Source organism: Bos taurus, chromosome 9, assembly GCF_002263795.3.
Source record: "Bos taurus isolate L1 Dominette 01449 registration number 42190680 breed Hereford chromosome 9, ARS-UCD2.0, whole genome shotgun sequence".
Classification (NCBI taxonomy): Eukaryota; Metazoa; Chordata; class Mammalia; order Artiodactyla; family Bovidae; genus Bos; species Bos taurus.
Genome location: NC_037336.1, coordinates 33,718,650 through 33,740,719, shown reverse-complemented (window position 1 = coordinate 33,740,719; position 22,070 = coordinate 33,718,650). Strand labels below are relative to the sequence as shown.

Here is a 22,070-nt window from a genome sequence, read left to right as displayed (position 1 = left end):
AACACTTTTAAGCACCTACTTTCTTGAGGCAGATATGATGGAGGCTGCCTAGTGGGAAGCTGACCCCAGTGAATGGTGTTTGCTGAAGCTGAGGGACCTGCTTTTTGCCCCCATCAGAGCGTCACTCAAGACAGGTGCTACCCCCTCTCTTGCTCACTGACTTTACTAGAGCGAAGACTTGCCTCTGATTCTACCCTCTATAATGTGATGTATGTTCTCAGGAAATTGAGCAAAATTATGTTTATAAAGACTGCAAAGTATGCTACAGTGAAAAGTTCTTACCCTAAGACTGTGTAACTATTAAATAAGCAAAGTACCAATGATAAGATTTACAATTTTTGATGCTTTCTGTATAGAAGAAAACAAAATTGACACAAATAAATGGAAACACTTGTGAAGATAAAAGTTCACTTGTTCTTTAGTGGCTTTCAGGGGTCAAAGGGTTAATTTTTGACAACAGTTATTATTTCCTTTCTATCATTCATGCTGTTCTTATCTTCATTTGAAACTATGTCTTGCGGCCCATCTGAAAATCGTTGCTTAAGGTAAAGAGCATATTTCATTTGCATCAGTGGTGACATATCCTGGCAGAGGTGTGTAGTCAGCATACCTCCTTAGAGGTAGATTGGTAATTTGCATGCCATCATTATACAGCTTTACACTAAACCACAAAGATGTCTGATGTCGGTGGGCTGCAGGGATAAAGGTTGGAGAGCAAAGAATTGGAGTAGGACATCCCTGTCACCATCACCACCCTAGATACTATAAAGATAAAAATAGTTAACCATAGTATTGTATTATGGATTACTCCAGCCACTTTCATGTGTTAATTTATTTAGTCCTCATAACAACCCGATTAGATATTTACTGTTTTTATGATCTCCATTTTATAGATGAGGAAATTAAAACACATAAATGTTAAGTACTTTGCCCGACATCACATAGCTACTAAGTGGCAGATGAGAGCTAGCATTCAAATCCAGGTATCCTGCAGGCAGAGTTCACACCTCTAACATCTAAGCCTGTTCCTCTGTTCACATAGAACACACAACCTGTAACAGGTAGCAATATTTCTAGCTTATAAAATAAAAATGTTTTGAACATGGGTGTTCCTAGTTTCCCAGAAGATTAACAAGTTCTGCTGCTGCTGCTGCTGCTGCTGCTGCTAAGTCGCTTCAGTTGTGTCCGACTCTGTGCGACCCCATAGACGGCAGCCCACCAGGCTCCGCCGTCCCTGGGATTCTCCAGGCAAGAACACTGGAGTGGGTTGCCATTTCCTTCTCCAATGCATGAAAGTGAAAAGTCAAAGCGAAGTCCCTTAGTTGTGTCCGACTCTTAGCTACCCCATGGACTGCAGCCTACCAGGCTCCTCTGTCCATGGGATTTTCCAGGCAAGAGTACTGGAGTGGGTCACCAGTGCCTTCTCCAACAAGTTCTAACCTTCTGCAAATTGTAAGATGTTTAAGATTTTCTATCTGTGGATACAAGTATTAGTGTATACATGGAAACAGAGAATTTTTGTAACAGACATTTAATGTTGAAATCTTTTTTGGCCAATGAGTCTATTTAATATTATTAGTAATTTGAGGTAATACAGTCAGATCTTATACTTTGCATGAGGAAAATGGTTCCATGTGCAGCACGTCTTGTTTTATCTTCTTCAACACCTTATAAGTAATATGTTATTACTACTTGAAGATATAAAGCTTGGGATCAGAGACAAAGCAACCTGTGCAAAACAGTGCAGTGGAGCCTGTTCAGTGTTAGCTGACTCCATAGCCGAAACTGGAAACCCCTGCACCACGCTGCCCAAGCACCTGCTTAATAAAACTGTGGGAAGAGTTCATGTATGTTATCATTTTACATTTATTTCTCCAATCAAAGGAGATTTCCTTATTAAGCAGAAAATTACAATGTCACTTTGACTGATAGTTCCCTAAACAATCACTTTTTTCGTTTTTCTTATCACACTGTCCTGCAACTATCCATTTGCTCGCCTTTGTCCCTTCACAAGGCAGTGTGCGCCTTAAAATAAGAATTACGCCTTCACCTTTGTTTCCTCAGCATTGAGCACAGTGCTTGGTACATAACAGGAATTTTAACCATGTGCTTGAATATATGAACAAATGTATGCATGAACAAAATGAAGGCAGCATTGAAAGGGTGCTTTTGTTAAGATTTTTCTTCCTCAATATAGGTTGATACCCTAATAATGATGTACAAAACTCACTGCCAGTGCATCTTGGACAATGCAATAAATGGGAACTTTGAGGAGGTAAGAGTAACAAAGAACGCTTTGCTGACTGTATTATATAAACATTCTTTTCTTGTTTTTCATACAAGTTCATGTTAAGGAAAAATGTTAATGTACATACTCTTTGTTCTCAACTAGATTCAGCATTTCTTATTACACTTTTGGCAAGGAATGCCTGATCATCTTCTTCCCCTGCTTGAAAACCCAGTTATAATTGACATTTTCTGTGTTTGTGACTCAATTCTTTATAAGGTAAGCTCTTTAGGATGACTTAAACATGTATTTCTCATTCCATCTAAACTTTTCAATATGTTTTCAGTAAAACTTGTTATTTCTAGCTGGAGATGCACTATTAATTTTTTCTGATTAGAAAGCAATCAGCTTAATAGTATGTAATAGTGAATGTATTTTAATGTAAATTTATATTAAGTAAAACAAAAATCAGTTTCTGTTTACAGCTAAGAATGATTCTAAATGTGACACACTTCCATAAAAACTTACATAATTTTATTAACTGTCTAAGATGTTTTCAGAATAAATAGTGGCTTTTTCACAGTATCAGAGTTTGGGGAAAAGCAGAATTAAGCACTCTTATAGGACTAATAACTTGAAAAATCTGGAAATCTCTAATGTTAATGCATTAATGATGAATTTTGTTCTTAAGCCAAACAAGAGTCCCTAAGTGTCTATAGAAGGATCAGGAAGGATATTGAAAGCAAAGAGGAGATGGTTGGCCACAGAACCAGCCATTCAGCTGGAAAGAGGGTAAAGCTAATTCCCCCAGGAATCTGTTCCCAAGTTAGAGCAGATACAGGTCCAAGCTGAGGGAGAAAACTGTGCTACAATTTGGGTATTTTGAATTGAGTCTATCTGCATTAACCTGTTAAATTGTCATAAGGAAAAACAAAAGCTTTCCTTTTAAAACATATTAATAATTTGGGTAAGCAAGAAAACCCAAGCTGGAGCCCTGTTAAGTATTTTGGAGGAAAAATCCGTCTTAGTTAGTTGCTGCTATTACATTTTCAACTTTGCAGAGAAGTGAAGCAAACACTGAACAGTCCAGAAGCAACTTTGTACGTCGAGAACCAGTAGGCAGGCTTGACCTAGGATGAGGGAGTCCATATTTTCATCCTCTGTCCCATTCTTCCTTACTTCAGGATAAGAGAATAGAGTAGTGCTGTATATTCTCTACCTTTAATTAAAGTTGAAGAAAAACAAAGGAGGGCAAGGACTGTCTCATTTTTCTGGATCAAATAAGAATATCATCATCCAGAGAGAAATGGTTCAGTTTGCACTAAGTGATTATCTGCAACGTTTAAGACATGAGGAAGTAATCGGAAAGGTGAAAGCAGGTGGTTCCAAAAGTAGGTATGAGACCTGGGCTCATACACGCACATTTACCAGCAGCAAGGAAAAGCTGTTCCGACTGTCTTTCAGACCTCCAAAAAATATCCGTAAAGCGTGGCTTTCCCCATTGCCAAATGGTCTATTTCTTTGCCTTCAGCACAAAAGTCCAGAGTTTAAGTACCTTTCCATACACAAAGTTTTTCCCACAGTGAGCACTGTAAAGAGAGTAGTGTATTGTAACACGAGCTTTGGCAAGACCTTCATCCCACCTCTAGAGATTGGTCAGCTTTTAGTCCTTAAAACTGTGCATAATTACCAAGGCCAGTTCACTGGTGACGAGCATACTGGGCATCTACAACAGTCTGGCTTTAGTGTTTCATATACGTGGACTACATGTGCGTTTTGCTAGTAGGCTACACAGGCCTTTGCAGACGAGTGTTTACTCTCATTTTGAAATATCTCCTGAAGCCCTCTTGGTCCTCGTCCCCAGGCTGGCCCACTCAGTTTATGAGCCAGCCCAAGGGGTCCGTACTATTCATAACCCTTCTGATTCCCCATCTCCTTGATTTATCCATTTTTCCTGAGCTGGTATCAGTTAGCACTAATTTTTTCTTTCCACTTGTTCTCATCAAGGTCATCCTTGATGAGAACCCATCTCACCCATGTTTAAGGTGCAGTCAGCCTAGCCCTTTCTTTTCAGTGTTCCTTATCTTCTGAAAACTAGCACTCTGTACTCAGTATATTCATGTCACCTGCTTAACTGGCATTGCAATATTTCTATAGACCCTTCCCCTTGCCTTTTACACACACACAAACACACATACACAGCTCACATATACATTCATTTTAGAGATAAAAGTACAACTTTCAGAAACGAGTTAACATATTATTCTCTGGAAAGCTTGGAATAAAAAGTAGCTGACAAAGAATAAGTGTGTCTATAGAAATATTGAGTAAGGTTTTATGTTAACTCTCTTTTGCTGTGATTAAGGTTCTTACAGATGTACTTATTCCTGCCACAATGCAAGAAATGCCTGAAAGGTAGGTTCAGTCAATAAAATATACTTGCTTGTAAAGGGTTTAACCTTATACATTATAGTAAAGCAAAACATTCAGTAGAAATTCATTCATTCACCAGTATTATTTTCCTGCTCCTGCCCGTTTGTATTAGCTGAAGAGATATGCCCCAATCTTTATATTTAAACCTCAATGAACAAAATTTGATGGGACAATCCTGAAATCCCTTTGAGAGCTGCCCAAGTGAAAAATAAATATTTAAGTATAGTTGACCTTTAAGATACTTGAGGAAGTTCTTCAATGGAAACTGGCTAGAGGGAGATAAATGGGATAATTTGTGGAAAATAACCACAATAATAAAAACATAAGGAAAATTGTTTTATATTTATTATACTTTAGTCTTAATTTTGAAAATCAGAAAGGAACATAATGGAATTATTACCTTCTTTTTAACAAAGGAGTAAGATCTCAAATGGAAATGATGCTTGAAGATTTTTCACAAAGTCTTTTCTGATGTAAGAACAATAGAAACTTGAAACAAAGCCAATTTAAAAAACAATAAATTCTAATAAAGTAATGAAATTTATTTTAGTATTTGGGGATACAAATATACATAGGCGGGGATAATAGGTTCTCAATAAATACATGATGATTGATAAAACAATCTTTATTTTTTATTTACCTTTTCCTCTAGACTGGTTTGTTTATTTAAATAGTAGTTGGTCTGTCAATAGTTTCTTGTAATTATTGTTATATAGTCTTTAAACATCTAATCTGAGCTCTGAATTAGGTAGACAACACTTCTGTGTCACAGCAAAATGGCTATGCTTACCTAGTGACAGGCATTCAGTCATGGGCTGTGTGTGCTGTGCTCAGCCGCTAAGCCGTGTCCAATGTGACCCCATGGACTGTAGCCTACTAGGCTCCATGGGATTTTCCCAACAAGAATACTGGAATGGGTTGCCATTTCCTTTTCCAAGGGATCTTCCTTATCCAGGGATCAAACCTAAGCCTCCTGCATCTACTGCACTGGCAGGCAGATCTTTTACCACTGAGCCACCTGGGGAGCCATTCAGCCATGTAGCTAACAAGTAGAAACAGCTGAATTTTATTAAACATAGTGTGGGAGTTTAATCTTACCCAAATTATTTCACCTAATTCCTACAACCAACCTGAAAAGTACTATTTATATATTTCTCTCTTAAGTATGCAAGTAGTTTGTATTCATTTAGAAAATGAAAAACATGCATAAGTGCACTTAAAAAATCACTGATAATCTTAGATTTTGAATGTCAGGTTATGATCTCACAAACTTTTTTCTAGGAATGTTAAAAAATGGAGTTAGAGTACACATACTATTGCAGTATACTGTGAAAATCTTCCCATATCAACAAATACAGATGAGCATTTTTTAAATGATTGGATAGACATCCAGCATCTGAAAAATACTATATTTAATCAATTCCTTTTCATTGAACAATTGGATTTTTTTTGAAAAACAACCTGTTACAGTATTCCAAACTGTTATGATCCCAAAGTCACAAAGAGGAACCCGGAGTACAAAGAAGTTAATTTATTTGCCCAAATTAGTAGGAAGCAGAACCTAGATTTTAATTAAGGTCTGTTTAACTCTAAACTCTGCCTATTTTTATTCCTTTACCATGTCACTGCTCCCCAACATATGCCCCATCCTAAATATATTTAGATCAGTTTCATTACGATGTCATATGTAGGTTGTTGACTGACATAAATTTTTGTATATTCTCATAATATATTTATACAACCAACATTTGCAATTTTCTAAATGAGGTCCTATAATTTGTGGTAATTTATTCTATAGTTATATTTGAATTATAGGAATTATTAGGAATTTGAAATATAGGAATCATGTAGAATTATAGGAATATATTACTAGAAACAAATATTAAATACCTGAAATGCATTGTGATCCCAATGCATGTCTCTCAAGAAGCCAAGATATGTACAATCAAGTGCACACTTACCTTTTCCCAGTACTATTTTACATAAGATGATTGAATTATCAATATTAATAATAAAGTATATCTTTATTGATCACTTTCTGCCGTCCAAGTTTTAACCCAAACACTTTCCATGAATCATTTCATGTAGTCCTCATTATAATCCTGTGACATGAATACTATTCTTATTCCCATTTAACAGATGAGGAAATTAGAGTTTCAGGAGATTGAGTATTTTGATCAAGATGATAAATGGCAGACCTAGGCTGACTTCAGTCATGTTCTTAGAATCACAGAATAATACTATACCTCTATCAAACTGCATTTATTTAATGCATTGTGAACTATTTAGTATTTAATACAGAGGTTTTTGTTCTTTGGGAATTTTTATAGCTTATTAGCAGACATAAGAAATTTTGCTAAGAATTGGGAACAATGGGTTGTTTCATCCTTGGAAAATTTGCCAGAAGCTCTAACTGACAAGAAAATACCTATTGTGAGAAGATTTGTATCATCTCTGAAACGGCAAACATCTTTCTTACATCTTGCACAGGTACGTCAGTCAGCCAAGGGTATCTGAGTCACCAAATCAAAATTAAATCATTTGTTAGCAAAGACTGAGGAACTTTAAGAGACTGAGGACAAAGTGGACAGCAATTAAATCCAATGTGAGATCCTAGAGTGAATGCTAGAACAGAGAAAGGACATTAGTGGGAAAATTGATGAAATTTGAATTATGTCTGTAGTTTAGTTACTAGTATTGTACTCATGTTGGTTTTCTGATTTTGGTAATATACAATGGTAATGTAAAATGATGACATAAGGAGAAGCTGGGTAGAGAGTATATGGAAATACTCTACACTATTTTTTGCAACTTTTTTGCAAATTTAAAATTATTTTAAAATAGAAAGTAAAAAGAGAAAAAACCTTTTGAATATAATGTAAAATGTAAAACTCTTATTTGCCACATGAATTCTATTAATAAATAAATCCAATTAATAAAATTAATAGATTGTGGGGAATGAGACCATCTGATATTTTGAAACCCACAACACACTTTAAGTGAAAGAAAGTGAAGTCGCTCAGTCATGTCCGACTCTTTGCAACCCCGTGAACTGTAGCCTACCAGGCTCCTCTGTCCATGGGATTTTCCAGGCAAGAGTACTGGAGTGGGGTGCCATTTCCTTCTCCAAAGGATCTTCCTGACCCAGGGATCAAACCCAGGTCTCCCACATTGTAAGCAAATGCTTTACCATCTGAGCCACCAGGGAAGTCATTTTAAACTACTTCTAATTTAGTTCTCTTAAATAGGAGGAAAAAGTAATTCCTAAATTAGAGTTATGTGTTTGTATATTGTTAAAATATACTTCCCCTCTCCTCAAATTTTCCTTTGTTTTATGAAGGTCATCAGCCTCTGAAATTTTGAAAGACTTGCTTAGGATAGTTTCAGATAAGAAATATAACATTGTGAAACTCTTATTTTATGACCATGGGTTAAAAAAAATATATTTTCTTATTCCAAAAATAGTTTTCAAACCTTTAACAGAGATGACCATGAGTCTCAGCTACTGCTTTTAGTTTTAAAATAAGAAATGAGTTATTTAGAATACATTTCTCTCAGAGAATTATTTCTCTAGAAGCTAAATTTTTCTTTAGATGGAAGATCAATGACATAACTTAGTATCCTTTTTACTTTCTTTATGCAGATTGCCAGACCAGCTCTCTTTGACCAGCATGTTGTGAATTCTATGGTATCTGATATTGAAAAGGTTGACTTGAATAGCATCGGATCTCAGGCCCTTCTCACCATTTCGGGCAGCACAGACACTGAATCTGATATCTACACTGAATGTAAGCCTTCTCTCTCTATTTAGAGCAGGGTCTCTCAATCTCAGTGCTATCCATGTCTTAGACTGCATAACTGTTTGATGGGGCAGAGACTGTCTTGTGTATTGAAGGATGTTTAGCAGCATCCTGGGCACTATCCCCTGCATGCCAGTAGCAGCCACCCCAAGTTGTGACAACCAAATATGTCTCCAGACATTCCCAAGTGTCCCCTTGGACTACACAATCATTGAGAAACCTTAGTTTATAGAAATACTTTTAATTTGAAAAAATTGTTCTCTATTTTAAAACAGTTGTACTTACTGATTGTGAAAAACCTGGAAAATATAGAAAATGTTAAGAGGAAAATAAAAGCCATCTATAATCTCATTGTCTAGAAATAACCCAAATGGAAAAAATCCTAGGAATAATCAAAATGGTTTTGAGTTTTCTTCCAGTTTTATATTACACACATATGCATTTCCATGTTTTCCACTCTTGGCATTATATGGGGTACAATGCATATCAAAATGGTATCTCAACGCAATCATGTTTTACAAAGCAGACGTGCCCTGCTTAGGTTTGGACAGTCTGACATTTACCAAGCCAGTATATGTGACCACACAGCCAAGCTCCATTTCCCAGGGATAACAACCAACTGTTTTTCCTACCATTTCTCTCTGAAAACACCAAAAAAAAATGCAGCCTCCTATAGGCTATAACTCACTGCTCTCTCGGGACAGGCCAACCTTAGTCCTGCTTTATGTTTCCTAACAAAATTATATTACCCTTTGGGATTCAGTAAACCTCAAATTGTTTAATAAAATGATAGTCCTAAACTGCCCCTTTAACTTTTACATGATAAAAGATTATTCATTTAAGTGGCTCATTTCTGCAGGGCAGAATTTAATTTTTGCTAAAGATAAAGGGTATTTCAGAAAGCAGGAAATCAACAAGTCTAGCTTAGTTCATTCATTAACTTTCAACTAATCCATTGCATTTAATGAAAGCATTGCATCCAAAACGAATTATCATCTCTATTGACAACTTATTCCTCCCTAGTGTATAATATATAAACCTGCATTTCAGTATATACCAAGACATATACACTTGTGACTAAAATTTTGAAGAGTCAAGAACTAAGGACTTTTTGTTAGTTTCCAGGATATGAAATTCATTTCTTTAACACATTTAATTTAATCTACCTGTCTTTCCCTTTTATACTATAAAATTACCAGTTATTCTAGTTTTAGGTTTTATCTTGGGTTCAAAATAGAATACAATATTAGGCTTTCTTTTTTTTTTTTTTTCTTTTTCCATGGTAGATGATTCTATCACAGTGTTTCAAGAACTGAAAGATCTCCTTAAGAAGAATGCCACTGTGGAGGCTTTCATTGAATGGTTGGATACTGTGGTGGAGCAGAGAGTTATTAAGGTATTTTTCAGATATATTCAGAAAATAAGATTTTGTTAATAGAAAATGCTAAACTGGCTATAATTTCTTGAGTGGTGGGGAGTGGTGATAGGATATGTGTAATAATGCTTTGAAAAGCTTTTGAAACCCTACCAATAAGTTAAGTCAAATATCAATATTAGAAATACAGCAGATTTGAGAGCATTGGACATGAATTGGATTTTATTTATTGTTTTCTGACAGACTACAAGCCACTGTGCCTTCGCTATCAGTCAATAAGTTTACAACTGAGTAACATCAGTAGTGAAAGATAAAACTGGAAAGATCTGGCCCTTTTCTTTTTTTTTTTTTTTTTGGCCCTTTTCTTAAAAAGCATGTTTTCATAAAAGGTGACAGAAGATATAGTTTTAAGTAATTTGCATTTTTTAATTCCAGGAGCTCAGTATTTTGTGTTTTGTATGTGGTTTCTTCAACTCTTTCAGTTAACCTTCAAGTCATCCATCACACAAGGCCATAAGAACAAATATATCCATCACCAATTGGTGTTAACCATTCCATATCAAGGAAACTAGTTATAGTGAGGAACTTTTTTTTCTCCTGGAAGGAAAACAGATTAACATTCAGGACCAGAGAAGTCAGTTAATCATTCACAGAAATATATAACCCTTTCTTCATACTTTGCTTCTGCTCTTTTTAAAAGCTCTGTCAAAGGAAAATTGAGAGAAAATATTTTGTAAATTATTTCATTTTGTTGTCCAATTCTGTTAGGTAACAAAACCATACACAATAAAGATCTATGAACCTGAGAAATGACAGCAAAGACAGATGGAAATTAAAATCCCTGGACAGATCATTTTATTTGATGACATAAAAGGCATGCTATGCCATCTGTCCATCTGTCAGTTTATCTACCTCTTGATCTTATGTACGAAGCATGTAGTGATGAGATAAGAGATTTTATATTTTCATTTTTGTTGCTTTACTTACAGACCAGCAAGCAAAATGGGAGATCATTAAAGAAGAGGGCTCAAGACTTCCTGCTGAAGTGGAGCTTTTTTGGTGCTCGAGTAATGCATAATCTCACCTTGAACAATGCATCCAGTTTTGGTATCTTATGTGCTTTATAAAACTCTTCTTAGATGAATTACATCATTCATTCCTCAGTCACATTTCCTATCAATTATTAAACGTGTGGCACTGTCACTTCTCCAATCTGACTATTAAACCAGTGGACAATGATTGTTATTAGCCTGGGTATTAGAGTCAGACCACTTGCAGAGTTAAATCCTTACACTCCTTTTCTTTGAGTTTGCTTTTACCCAAGCTAACCTGCTCATTGTAGAAACGGGAGAATACTTCTTTCATTGGGTTACATGGGCAATTGAGTGAGGTGATATATATAAAAATACATTGCCAGCAGTTGGCATACACAGTAAATAGCAGCTGTAACCATTACGTTCCATCAGTGCTAGGATAAATTTCCTTTGTTAAACAAGCAAATAAACAATAATCCATACATTACTTTCCAAAGGCGCTATTCATTACAGTATGGTAAATGTCTGCATCTTTTCCAGGAACCCACATAGCTGTATTCCAAGAGTCAAAGAGCTGATTAGAAGACATGCTATCATGTTTCTGAACCATCTTTCCTGATCCATATGACTTATGAAAAAATTGAGTCAAGTTACCTTATTTCAAAGTTGAATACCTTCTTTTTCCTAAAATTTCTCAGGTTCTTTGTTGGTAGTTATAATGCTATCTACTGGACAGTACTTCTGTACTTTGTAATTGCATTTTGCAAAATCTTCACATATAAAATAGGTTACAATTAAGTAAATTGTCTTCATTTAATTTCCAACAGAATTAGATTAAATTAGTGAACCTGTATTGAGGCATGAACAAAACATATTGTCTATTGTCTGAAATTTGTTGCTTATGCTTAAGGTTTCTTAAATTATATAATACTTAATCCTGACTTTATTATGAAAAAAGACTCATTGGGAAATCTGTTGAATAAAAGTTTAAGGTTTTCCAGGATATCTTCCACATGAAAATTACTTTTTCTTTTTTTTAATGAAAGAACATTTTGTTTCAGGAGAAAAAGACATCTTCTCACTTGATACTTTTTTCAGACCATGTTGGCTATTGTCTAATTATTTAGTCCAAAGTAAACAGAAATAGAGAGAGTAGAGCTCATTCTCCCTGGGTTAAAGCTTATCACACTCCAGTGTATGCCCTCTTAAAGCATAAAGCATGTCTCACTTTCATCCGTATTTTCCTTTGATGTAATTAGTGGCCAAAGAGCTGGCAGGACAGTACACACAGGGAGCTGGGCAGGCGGTGCACAAAAAGATTAGAGACCCCAGTTAAGCATGTTGGTCTTAGCAGGTCATTTAAAGTCCAACAAGTATTTGTTTATTTCAGTTGCTCCTTGTAAAGTGCTGCGAGATGGTCACAAAGATAACTTAGACGTCTCTCTTTTTTCTTTCCGTCTCTTTCTTTCCCTTATTTCATCTCGCAATGCCCTCTGCTCATTCCTCATCCATAAACAAGGTTCTTTCCATTTGATCCGAATGCTTCTTGATGAATACATTCTGCTCGCCATGGAGACCCAGTTTAATAATGACAAAGAGCAGGAGTTACAGAATTTATTGGACAAGTATATGAAGAATTCAGGTAATTTAAAATGTACATCTTATTTTGCATCTTTCTTTGTGGAAACCTAATTTCAGGAATTTGTAAGCACACCTGTTAAGTGGATTGATAGTAGACTCAGATTTTTCCCCACCAAATTGTCACTACTGATACAGGATACTAACACTAAGAGAGCCCTATTTCGTCTTTCCTCCATTGGTACATAGAGTAGTCAAGTAGTCAACTGGAAACTCTGAAGAATAAAATCGGTATTCTTAACTTCCGAGAACTTAGATAAAATTGGAGAAATGACTGTAACACAAAAATAACTGTAATTCAAGATAACATGTCTTATAAATGGTGCAGAGATGAGTTCTATAGGGATTAGAGAGGGAAGGAAAGTCATCTATTTGGCATGTGATTATTTGCATTTTGAAGGCTATTCACTACAGAGTGGATTATTTAGTGCCCCTAAGAAAACACCTGGATGGCTGGATGGCATCACTGATGCAACAGACATGAACTTGAGCAAACTTTGGGAGATGGTGAGGGACAGCAAGGCCTGGCATGCTGCAGTCCATGGGGTCACAAAGAGTTGAACATGACTGGGCGACTGAACAAAAACAAGAAAATACCTATACCCACAAGTATATAGTTAGCAAAACCCAGCACCTCTGCCAAGACCAAAGGTCTGCCTGTCTTATTTCCCATGGAAAACATTTCTCAAAAATTTCCAGATTTATGACACAGCCCTGGTACATTTACAGTGTGTTTTGTTTTTCACTTGGGCTTATCTACTAGGAATGTGGCAATGATGTTAGCTTTCGTATTTTAAAAAAAACTTTCCAGATGCAAGTAAAGCTGCCTTCACTGCTTCTCCAAGTTCGTGCTTTCTGGCCAACCGTAATAAAGGGAGCACTGTTCCCAGTGATACTGTGAAGAATGAAAGCCATGTGGAGACAACGTATCTTCCTCTGTCATCTAGTCAACCTGGAGGCTTAACCTCTGCTCTGCACCTGTTCCCTGCTGGGAATACAGACAACATGCCGCTTCCAGGTAGGCTGTGAGACAACCAGGAACATCACTTAGGCTTCAATATGTCTCACAGGAACCTATTCCTTTGTTTTCTTAAAGCTAATAACCTCCAGGTGTTCCAAGAATAAAAAGGCTTATCTCCAATGACTTCTAATAAAGCGTTATAATATTTTGTGATTTTCAACATTTGTCATTCATATTTTTATCAACACTATTTTAAAGATAGACATCACACTTTAACATACTCTTCTAGTTATATCAGAAGTCCAAATACTTGGTTATTCTCACTTGGTGGAAGAAAGAAATAGATTAGGTGTCCACAAAATCCTTAAGATGCTTTGAAAGTCAAAAAATATGAGCTACTTACTTATTTATGGATTTTGAGGAGACTTTATTTGTCCTCCATTATAAAATAGATTCAGGGGACCTGCAACTAAGACGCGATGCAGCCAAATAAATAAAAAAAATTTTTTAAGATTCAGCTATTTTAGGATAACCATCACAAAAATTTTTCTCTTTGGTCTGTGGTTCCCTGTTGGTCTGAATGTTTATGGCTTAAACTAGCTACTAGATAATACTTTAACTCTACTTATTGCCTTATGTCTTCCTTGAAATCCTTCTATAGACCTTATTTGTTGGATACACAGAATTTTAACCCTGGAAGGGCCTTATAGTTCAGGGGCCTAATTCCAACAATGGAAAGCTAGAGGCCCAGGGATTTGGTAGCTTTCATAGCTCACTGCTCATCAGTGGGGTTTGCATGGAGTTTTGAATTAGCTGCTTTGAAGCCATGGTCTTTTTGACATTATTGTGTTGTTCTTTCACACTATACATTGGCTTCCCAGGTGACGCTAGTGGTAAGAACCTGCCTGCCAGTGCAGGAGAGAGTTGCAGGTTTGATCCCTGGGTTGGGAAGATACCCTGGAGGAGGGCATGGCAATCCACTCCAGTATTCTTGCCTGGAGAAGAATATCATGGACAGAGGAGCCTGGTGGACTATAGTCTATAGGGTCACAAAGAGTTGGACATGACTGAAGCGATGGGATCTACAATGTCCCTTCTATACATCAAACCATTTAGCATTCAGTGCATTTTTTTAATTAGAAAGGTAAACAGCAGACCCTTTGCCCTTCCCAAGCTTGAGCTCTAATCATCTTTATACAGATGGAAGGATGAAGCCATCCCAGGCTCTTCTCCATGGTCAGTAACTCCAAAAGTTGCCACTGTTGTGAAATACATACATGTTACAATGATATTTTTAAGCCTAGAGTTTTGTTGTTTCCCCAGTCCTGTTATTTTTGGAGGTTAGAAATGATCCAAGTTGGAAAAAAGATATATTAATAAGTCTTTTGCATAATTTTAAATGTTGTGAGCCCATCTGTTTTTAATCTGCCACTAGTGAATGCTCCGGTAACTTTTTTCCAGGTCAAATGGAGCTTTCCCAGAGTTCTGGACATCTGATGACACCACCTATTTCTCCAGCTATGGCGAGCCGAGGAAGCGTCATTAACCAGGGGCCAATGGCAGGGAGACCCCCGAGTGTGGGCCCAGTACTGTCAGCCCCATCACACTGCTCAGCATACTCAGAGCCTATTTATCCGACTTTCCCTCAAGCCAGCCATGACTTTTATGGGACCAACTCTAACTATCAGACTGTGTTTAGGACACAGCCTCACACCCCATCAGGACTCTATCCTCATCGCCCGGAGCATAGTCGATGCATGGTCTGGAGTGATCAGCAGCTTTCTAGAGACTTCTTCAGTGGCAGCTGTGCTGGGTCCCCATATAATTCTCGGCCACCTTCCAGCTATGGACCATCCCCACATGGCCAAGATCCACATAGTCTGCAGTTTTTAAATACAGGAGGCTTCAATTTCCTGAGCAATGCAGGGGGTGCCAGCTGCCAAGGAGCAACGTTGCCTCCTAATTCACCTAATGGTATTGAAATTTTTAAAGAATTTTTCCTTTCCTGAGATGACAGTTAGGCAAAACCAGACACTGAGTTCCACCTCTGGTGAACAGCACATCATCCTGTGTAGAACTTCCTCAAGATTGTGGAATCTTAGACATTTGGAGCTAATTTCAGCCATGTACAAGCGTATCCCTGGGCTTCCTGGGTAGCTCAGCTGGTAAAGAATCCACCTGCAATGCAGGAGACCCCAGTTCGATTCCTGACTCAGGAAGTTCCCCTGGAGAAGGGATAGGCTGCCCACTCCAGTATTCTTGAGCTTCCCTGGTGACTCAGATGGTAAAGAATCTGCCTGCAATGCAGATTCTGCATTTGCAGAATCTGGGTTTGATCCCTGGGTTGGGAATATCCCCTGGAAGAGCGCATGGCAACTCACTCCAGTATTCTTGCCTGGAGAATCCCCATGGACAGAGGAGCCTGGCAGGCTACAGTCTATGGGGGTCACAAAGAGCCAGACACGACTGAGTGAGTAAGCACAGCACAACACAAACATATCCCTAATTCTTGTGGCTTTATTACAGCTGTCCTTCTAAATGCCACACAGGGTGAAAACATTGTCAAACCATATGTTAGCCCCAGAGAAGAACGTTGTGTCCTTTGAAGATATTTTTAGTGAATAATGTTTCTTCCAGAGAGCTAGCAGCAGATCTTAAAGATTAGGACCCAGACAGTGCTTCCTGTTGGTCTGGTAAAACACGTAAAGCTCTGTGGACTTATTCAGCCACCAAAGTGGCTGCTCTGTTCCCCCTCTCCTCAGCAAAGACCAGTCCTCCTCCCAGAAACATCAATCTGTAAATAAAACTGGTACTTGATAAGTAATCTTTGTGAAAGGCTAATAGTGCTTTTTTTCTTCATAGGCATCATAAGATCTTATTAATTTAGAGAAGGGAAATATGAGAGAGGTGTAGTCTTATATCTCAAAATTAATAATATGATAACTCCTACGTATTTTAAAAACAAAAAACAACAAGTGAACCATATCCATGGGTTTGGGTGGACTCCGGGAGTTGTTGATGCACACGGAGGCCTGGCGTGCTCTGGTTCATGGGGTTGCAAAGAGTCGGACACGACTGAGTAACTGAACTGAACCATATCCATATATAAGCACATCCAACTGTATTGTAAATGTTGATGTCAATGTAGTATTTACAGTAGGGTATCTTGAGGGATCTCTCCTGTTACCTTGTTCTTTCATTTTTCTTCCTGAATATTATTTGCGATAAGTTAACTCTACTTTCTCAACACTTTCTGTCATAGGGTACTATGGGGGCAACGTCAACTACCCAGAGTCTCATAGACTTGGATCGATGGTGAATCAACACGTTTCCGTCATCAGTAGTGTGCGCTCCCTGCCTCCATATGGCGACATTCACGATCCGCTCAACATTTTAGACGATGGTAGCAGAAAGCAGACCAGCTCCTTTTATGCAGACACACCACCTTCTGTTGCATGTCGAACTCCCGTAGTAGGTAAAATGTATTAATAGTTTTTGAAAATATTTTTTAAATGTTGTTAACCTCAGTATACAGTATTAACTGGGCACTCATGTTCCCAACCTTTGGTTTATCAGTTTAGATCTGAAGTTATGTTTTTGAATCTGTTAGGAACAGTCTTACCATTTTTCAATTTATATGTCACCATGCAACCTACTGCTAGATCTGTTATTCTTTCCAAAAAGAATCGCTGGCATCTAATTTTGTATGAAAATATTTCATATAACCTATCAAAAGTAGTCTAAAAAACTGTAAGGGCAATAATGATATCTTTTTCTCACTTTTTCTTATTTGCCGTTGGAAGCAGGGCCAGTGACAAGAACTGTCTTTGGACACCATAATCTCCATCAGTATCATAAAACCACTCCAGGTTTTTAAAAATGGTGACTTGTGAGGAAGGTTACTATCACTTTCTCATTTGTAAATAAAATATGATTAGACAACCTGTAGAAAATGTTGTTTTCTTAGTCTATAATGTACATTTTAAGTAAAAATGAGCAAAACTGTATGTTTTCCATGAAGTCGCCTAGCATCTTATTCCAACAAAGTTGCTGTCCCTGAGAAAATACCACGACTTTTACTAGATGATTCGCCAGCCCCCAGCAAAGTGTCTGCCATGGAGTAGGATCTCCATGTAGCAGTGAAATGAAAAAAGGGAACAGAAAAAAAGGCATAGATTTAGTCTCTAAACCCACTAATAATGTAACACAGGCAAAGTATATATCCATATAAGTATCAGGGCAGGTGCAGTGTTAATGTTTATATGAGATGATTGAAATCTTCCAGTGGAATTGATTTCAGATTAGTGTTAAGTAGAGAAGGAAATGGCAACCCACTCCAGTGTTCTTGCCTGGAGAATCCTAGGGATGAGGGAGCCTGGTGGGCTGCCGTCTATGGGGTCGCACAGAGTCGGACACGACTGAAGCGACTTAGCAGCAGCAGCAGAGGGTATCAACACCCAAACAGAGCATAAGGGAAAACTGAATAAAGTCCATTCTCCTCTCTCAGTGTGTTTTTCCAATAATTCAATAGGAAGCACTTCTTCCCTTCCTATGACCATTACAGATGCTCCTGAGCAGAGTCTGCCAGCTCATCTCATGCTATCTGCATATGGTCATTGCGTCTGTGTTACTCTAATGAAGCAGAAAATTCCACTTCAGGAAGTTTCCTTGCTGTGAGACTAAAAGGACCGTGTTGCTGTTGTTACTATTAGTTCTGTTTACTTACAGAGATAGTAGACACCTTGATGGAACATAGTTTGGATATAGGAGAGACTCTAAGCTTTAGTTGTCTGAGCTGGCTTATAAGTGAATTGCAAAGAAGACTTCAAGGTGAAAAGAGGGAATAGAGTAAGCTGAGTGAGTACCACAAGGAGTGTGTGCGTGTGCGTGCTCAGTTGCTCAGTCGTGTCTGACTCTTTGTGACCCCATGGACTGTAGCCCACCAGGCTCCTCTGTCCATGGTGTTTTCCAGGCAAGAGTACTAGAGAGGGTTGCCATTTCCTTCTCCAGGAGATCCTCCCCACCGAGGGATTGAACCTGAGTCTCCTGCACTGGCAGGCAGATTCTTTACCACTGAGCCACCTGGGAAGCACCACAAGGGAGTTACTGCTGCTACTAAGTCACTTCAGTTGTGTCCGACTCTGTGCGACCCCAGAGACGGCAGCCCACCAGGCTCCCCCGTCCCTGGGATTCTCCAGGCAAGAACACTGGAGTGGGTTGCCATTTCCTTCTCCAATGCATGAAAGTGAAAAGTGAAAGTGAAGTTGCTCAGTCGTGTCTGACCCTCAGCGACCCCATGGACTGCAGTCTTCCAGGCTCCTCCATCCATGGGATTTTCCAGGCAAGAGCACTGGAGTGGGGTGCCATTGCCTTCTCCGACAAGGGGAGTTAGGACCTATAATTAAATGTCCTTAGTTATGAACCTGCTTTTTAGTGACAGAGATGATGGTACTTAGAAAAAGAAGAAAAACAGTACTAAGAAAGCAGCAACCAAAAATGCAGGAAATGTAGTGCTGGTGAGCCAGTTAGTGAACAATTTTGAGAACCTACTGTGATGTGCCAATCCTCATTTTAGATGTGCAGTTACAGCAGTGATCAGGTCAGAGTTCCTGCTTGTAAGAAGTCTACATTCTAGTAGGGAAAGATCAAGCAATGAAAATATTTTTTAAATGCATTAAAAAAGATAATTTCAGATACTCTCAGGTCAATTAAATACTAAGGTAAATGACAGACAGTAATGGATGAGCTGTTTTAGCTAAAATAGTTGGGAAAGGAATCCTGAGGCAGAAACATTTGAGTTGAAAGCTGAATGATGAGGAGGAGGAAATGTGAAAATCTGATGGTGCAAGTTCTAGTCAGAAGGAATGGCAAGTTGCATAGCCTCTGAAATGAGAATTCTTTGGCTTCAATGGGTAGAAAGAAGGCTCATGTGTTTTGAGCATGGTGAATGAAGAGAGGGGAGTAAAATAAATCAGAAGACAGAGGCCAGTTCACCTAGGGTATTATGAACTAGAGCAAGGAGCTTGGATTTTGTTCTAAGAGTAATGGAAAGTCATTGTAGCATTTGAGCAGAGGGACAATTTGATGTCCACTTTGGCAAGATTATCCTAGCCACTCTCTACAGAGTAAAAAGTGAAGCAAACAAAGGCGAGAGTCCTGAGACTAGTTAGGAGGCCTCTGTGTTAGTCCAGGTAAAGAGAAGATGGTGGTTTGAACTCCAATTGTGGAGATGCAGATAGAAAGAGGAAGTAGACTGGGGGTACATTTTGATGATCAAGTTGTCTGAATTTACGTTTGAAATTGAGTTTTCTTTGTGAAAGATGTTGAAGAAGGAAAATGCAAGGGGAGAAATAGAAAAGATAAGAATTGCTCTGAGAAACCATACACACTCAAATTTAGTACAAATATATATGCTAAATGCACAAGTAAGTATGAAGGCTTAAAGTGAGTGGCACAGAAAAAAGAAAATGTCCGTCTTTTTTCAATTGCTATTTATATTTTCCCTTACAGCATCCAGCCTGCAAACCCCAATTCCTTCCTCCTCCTCCCAGTGTATGTACGGAACTTCCAATCAATATCCAGCTCAAGAACCCCTGGACTCCCATGGAGCAAATGGAAGAGAAATGGTGTCCTCTCTACCACCAATCAACACTGTGTTCATGGGAACAGCGGCTGGAGGCACTTAAAGCAACAGTGTTGGGTGGGGTGTGAAACTAAAAAATCTCTACCATTCACATCCTATCTACTCAGACTGCCATCAGAGAAAGAAAATGGACTATCCAGTGGCAGGATATTGTTTTTCAGGTCACTGGCATAAAACTATGGACAACTCCATAGTGAATGGAAATACTTGTGGAATTTGCCTTGCAAACAATTTGTTTAGAATGTATGTGGTCTCATTATTAATTATAGCATCAAACATTATCAAATGAACCAGTGGAGGTTTGAAGATGCAGACATTTCAACCATGAAGATTTAATATTTCTCTTCTTAATTTATTGAAAATCTGTGTGCTGTTTCATTTTTGGTTTTATAAAAAGAGAAACATTTATTTAATGCTTTTAAAATACTTTTAATTTATTAGGATCACAGAATCATTGTTTACTATCCCTTATTTGACAACAGTCAAATGTGTATGGCTACCTCCTATGGAAATGTTTACAGGATCAAGACTTAGTTCAATTCAGCCTCAACCAAAGATGCTTGACTTTCAATTCCTGTGCATTAGTATGAAGATTTATGTTACATAGCAGTATTCTGATTCTATGTAACTGAATGGAGATTAAAAATGCTTTCCTTCTTTATTTAAAAAAGATAGGAAGAAATAAAGTATAGAAATATTTTTAAAGGCTTGGTTGCTCTCAGGGCTGGTACTGTTTCTAAAGAATTCTTGGGATTTGCAGGCAAAGTTCCTTGGTATATCAAATTAAAAACAGTAATTCTAGAATATTTGCATATCAGATCCATGCATATAAATACAAAGAAATTGGGACTTGTAGACTGTTTGAACTTCTACAGTTATGGAAGCAGTCTTTAACTGAGTACTTTGCTTAGAAACTGAGAGTGAATGAGTATTTAAGGATCATCTAGATGCAAAAACAAACACAGAAATGAAGGATTCATTAAGTATAAACCAATACAATTTGATACACCATTTATCTAGCTGAATCTTTTCATATGTCTTAACTGGAAAAGTCTGTTGTTAAGACTTGTGGCCTATAGTAATGCGAAACTTTTATCAACTTTACAGGTTTTTCCTATAATCTTATGACAGGTGTTCTATTATTTTTATTAAGCATAGGGTTATACTGTAGGTCCTAGGTACATCATTATAAAAGGATCTGTAAGCCCTAAACACCCATTTTACATCATGATGTAATTTGGTAAAGACCAACTGTGGAATTGTTTTCAGCAAGCAATAAACAATTATCTGTGGACTTGTTGGGGTGTTGCTACCATTTGCTAGTATGTAGTTATGAGCTAGTTAATTAGCAGAAATATTTTGCAACAATAACAAATCATGAGAAATCTAAGTGTCCTATTCTTTGCTATGGTAATATCATGAGTACAAAGGAAATAAAATTAATAAGGGCTTGGACTGAAAGAGAAAACAAAACAGCTTTAAGAAGTATTTGGCCATGAATATTAAAACTTAAAACCAAATTTCCACTGTATAGTAATTAAATATATTTTCAGCATCTTGTTGTGTGTCAGACACAATGAAAATACAAAGATGAAAAAGACAGTGCCAATATCTTTAGTAAGTTCTGATGTAATGAGAAAGGAAAGATAAGTAAAATCTCAACTGAAGATTTTTGATTAAAAAGCAAGGTGGGGAAATGATGTTTAGGGAACATCTAGCCTAGTGAAGAGGAACTAAAAAGCCTCTTGATGAAAGTGAAAGAGGAGAGTGAAAACTTGGCTTAAAACTCAACATTCAGAAAACTAAGATCATGGCATCCGGTCCCATCACTTCATGGCAAATAGATGGGGAAACAGTGTCAGACTTTATTTTTTTGGGCTCCAAAATCACTGCAGATGGTGACTGCAGCCATGAAATTAAAAGATGCTTACTCATTGGAAGGAAAGTTATGACCAACCT

The 22,070-nt window shown here is 37.6% G+C and overlaps 1 protein-coding gene across 3 annotated transcripts in view; it reads left to right on the top strand.

Annotated features, from left to right (window-relative positions):
• The window catches only part of RFX6 (regulatory factor X6), a 123,340-nt gene extending 101,937 nt beyond the window's left edge, over nt 1-21,403 (top strand). For 2 of the 3 annotated variants that reach the window (XM_059890146.1, XM_003586463.6), the window contains exons 8-19: nt 2,198-2,275; nt 2,393-2,506; nt 4,593-4,642; nt 6,991-7,150; nt 8,304-8,448; nt 9,747-9,856; nt 10,825-10,942; nt 12,389-12,511; nt 13,319-13,525; nt 14,930-15,442; nt 16,731-16,943; nt 19,979-21,403. In XM_059890146.1, coding sequence (XP_059746129.1) covers nt 2,198-2,275; nt 2,393-2,506; nt 4,593-4,642; nt 6,991-7,150; nt 8,304-8,448; nt 9,747-9,856; nt 10,825-10,942; nt 12,389-12,511; nt 13,319-13,525; nt 14,930-15,442; nt 16,731-16,943; nt 19,979-20,154 — 2,007 coding nt within the window. In that variant the 3' untranslated portion in view covers nt 20,155-21,403. The remainder of the gene's footprint in view (nt 1-2,197; nt 2,276-2,392; nt 2,507-4,592; nt 4,643-6,990; nt 7,151-8,303; nt 8,449-9,746; nt 9,857-10,824; nt 10,943-12,388; nt 12,512-13,318; nt 13,526-14,929; nt 15,443-16,730; nt 16,944-19,978) is intronic. The other variant, XM_059890147.1, reaches the window with a different exon arrangement.
• The last annotated feature ends 667 nt before the right edge of the window (nt 21,404-22,070 follow it).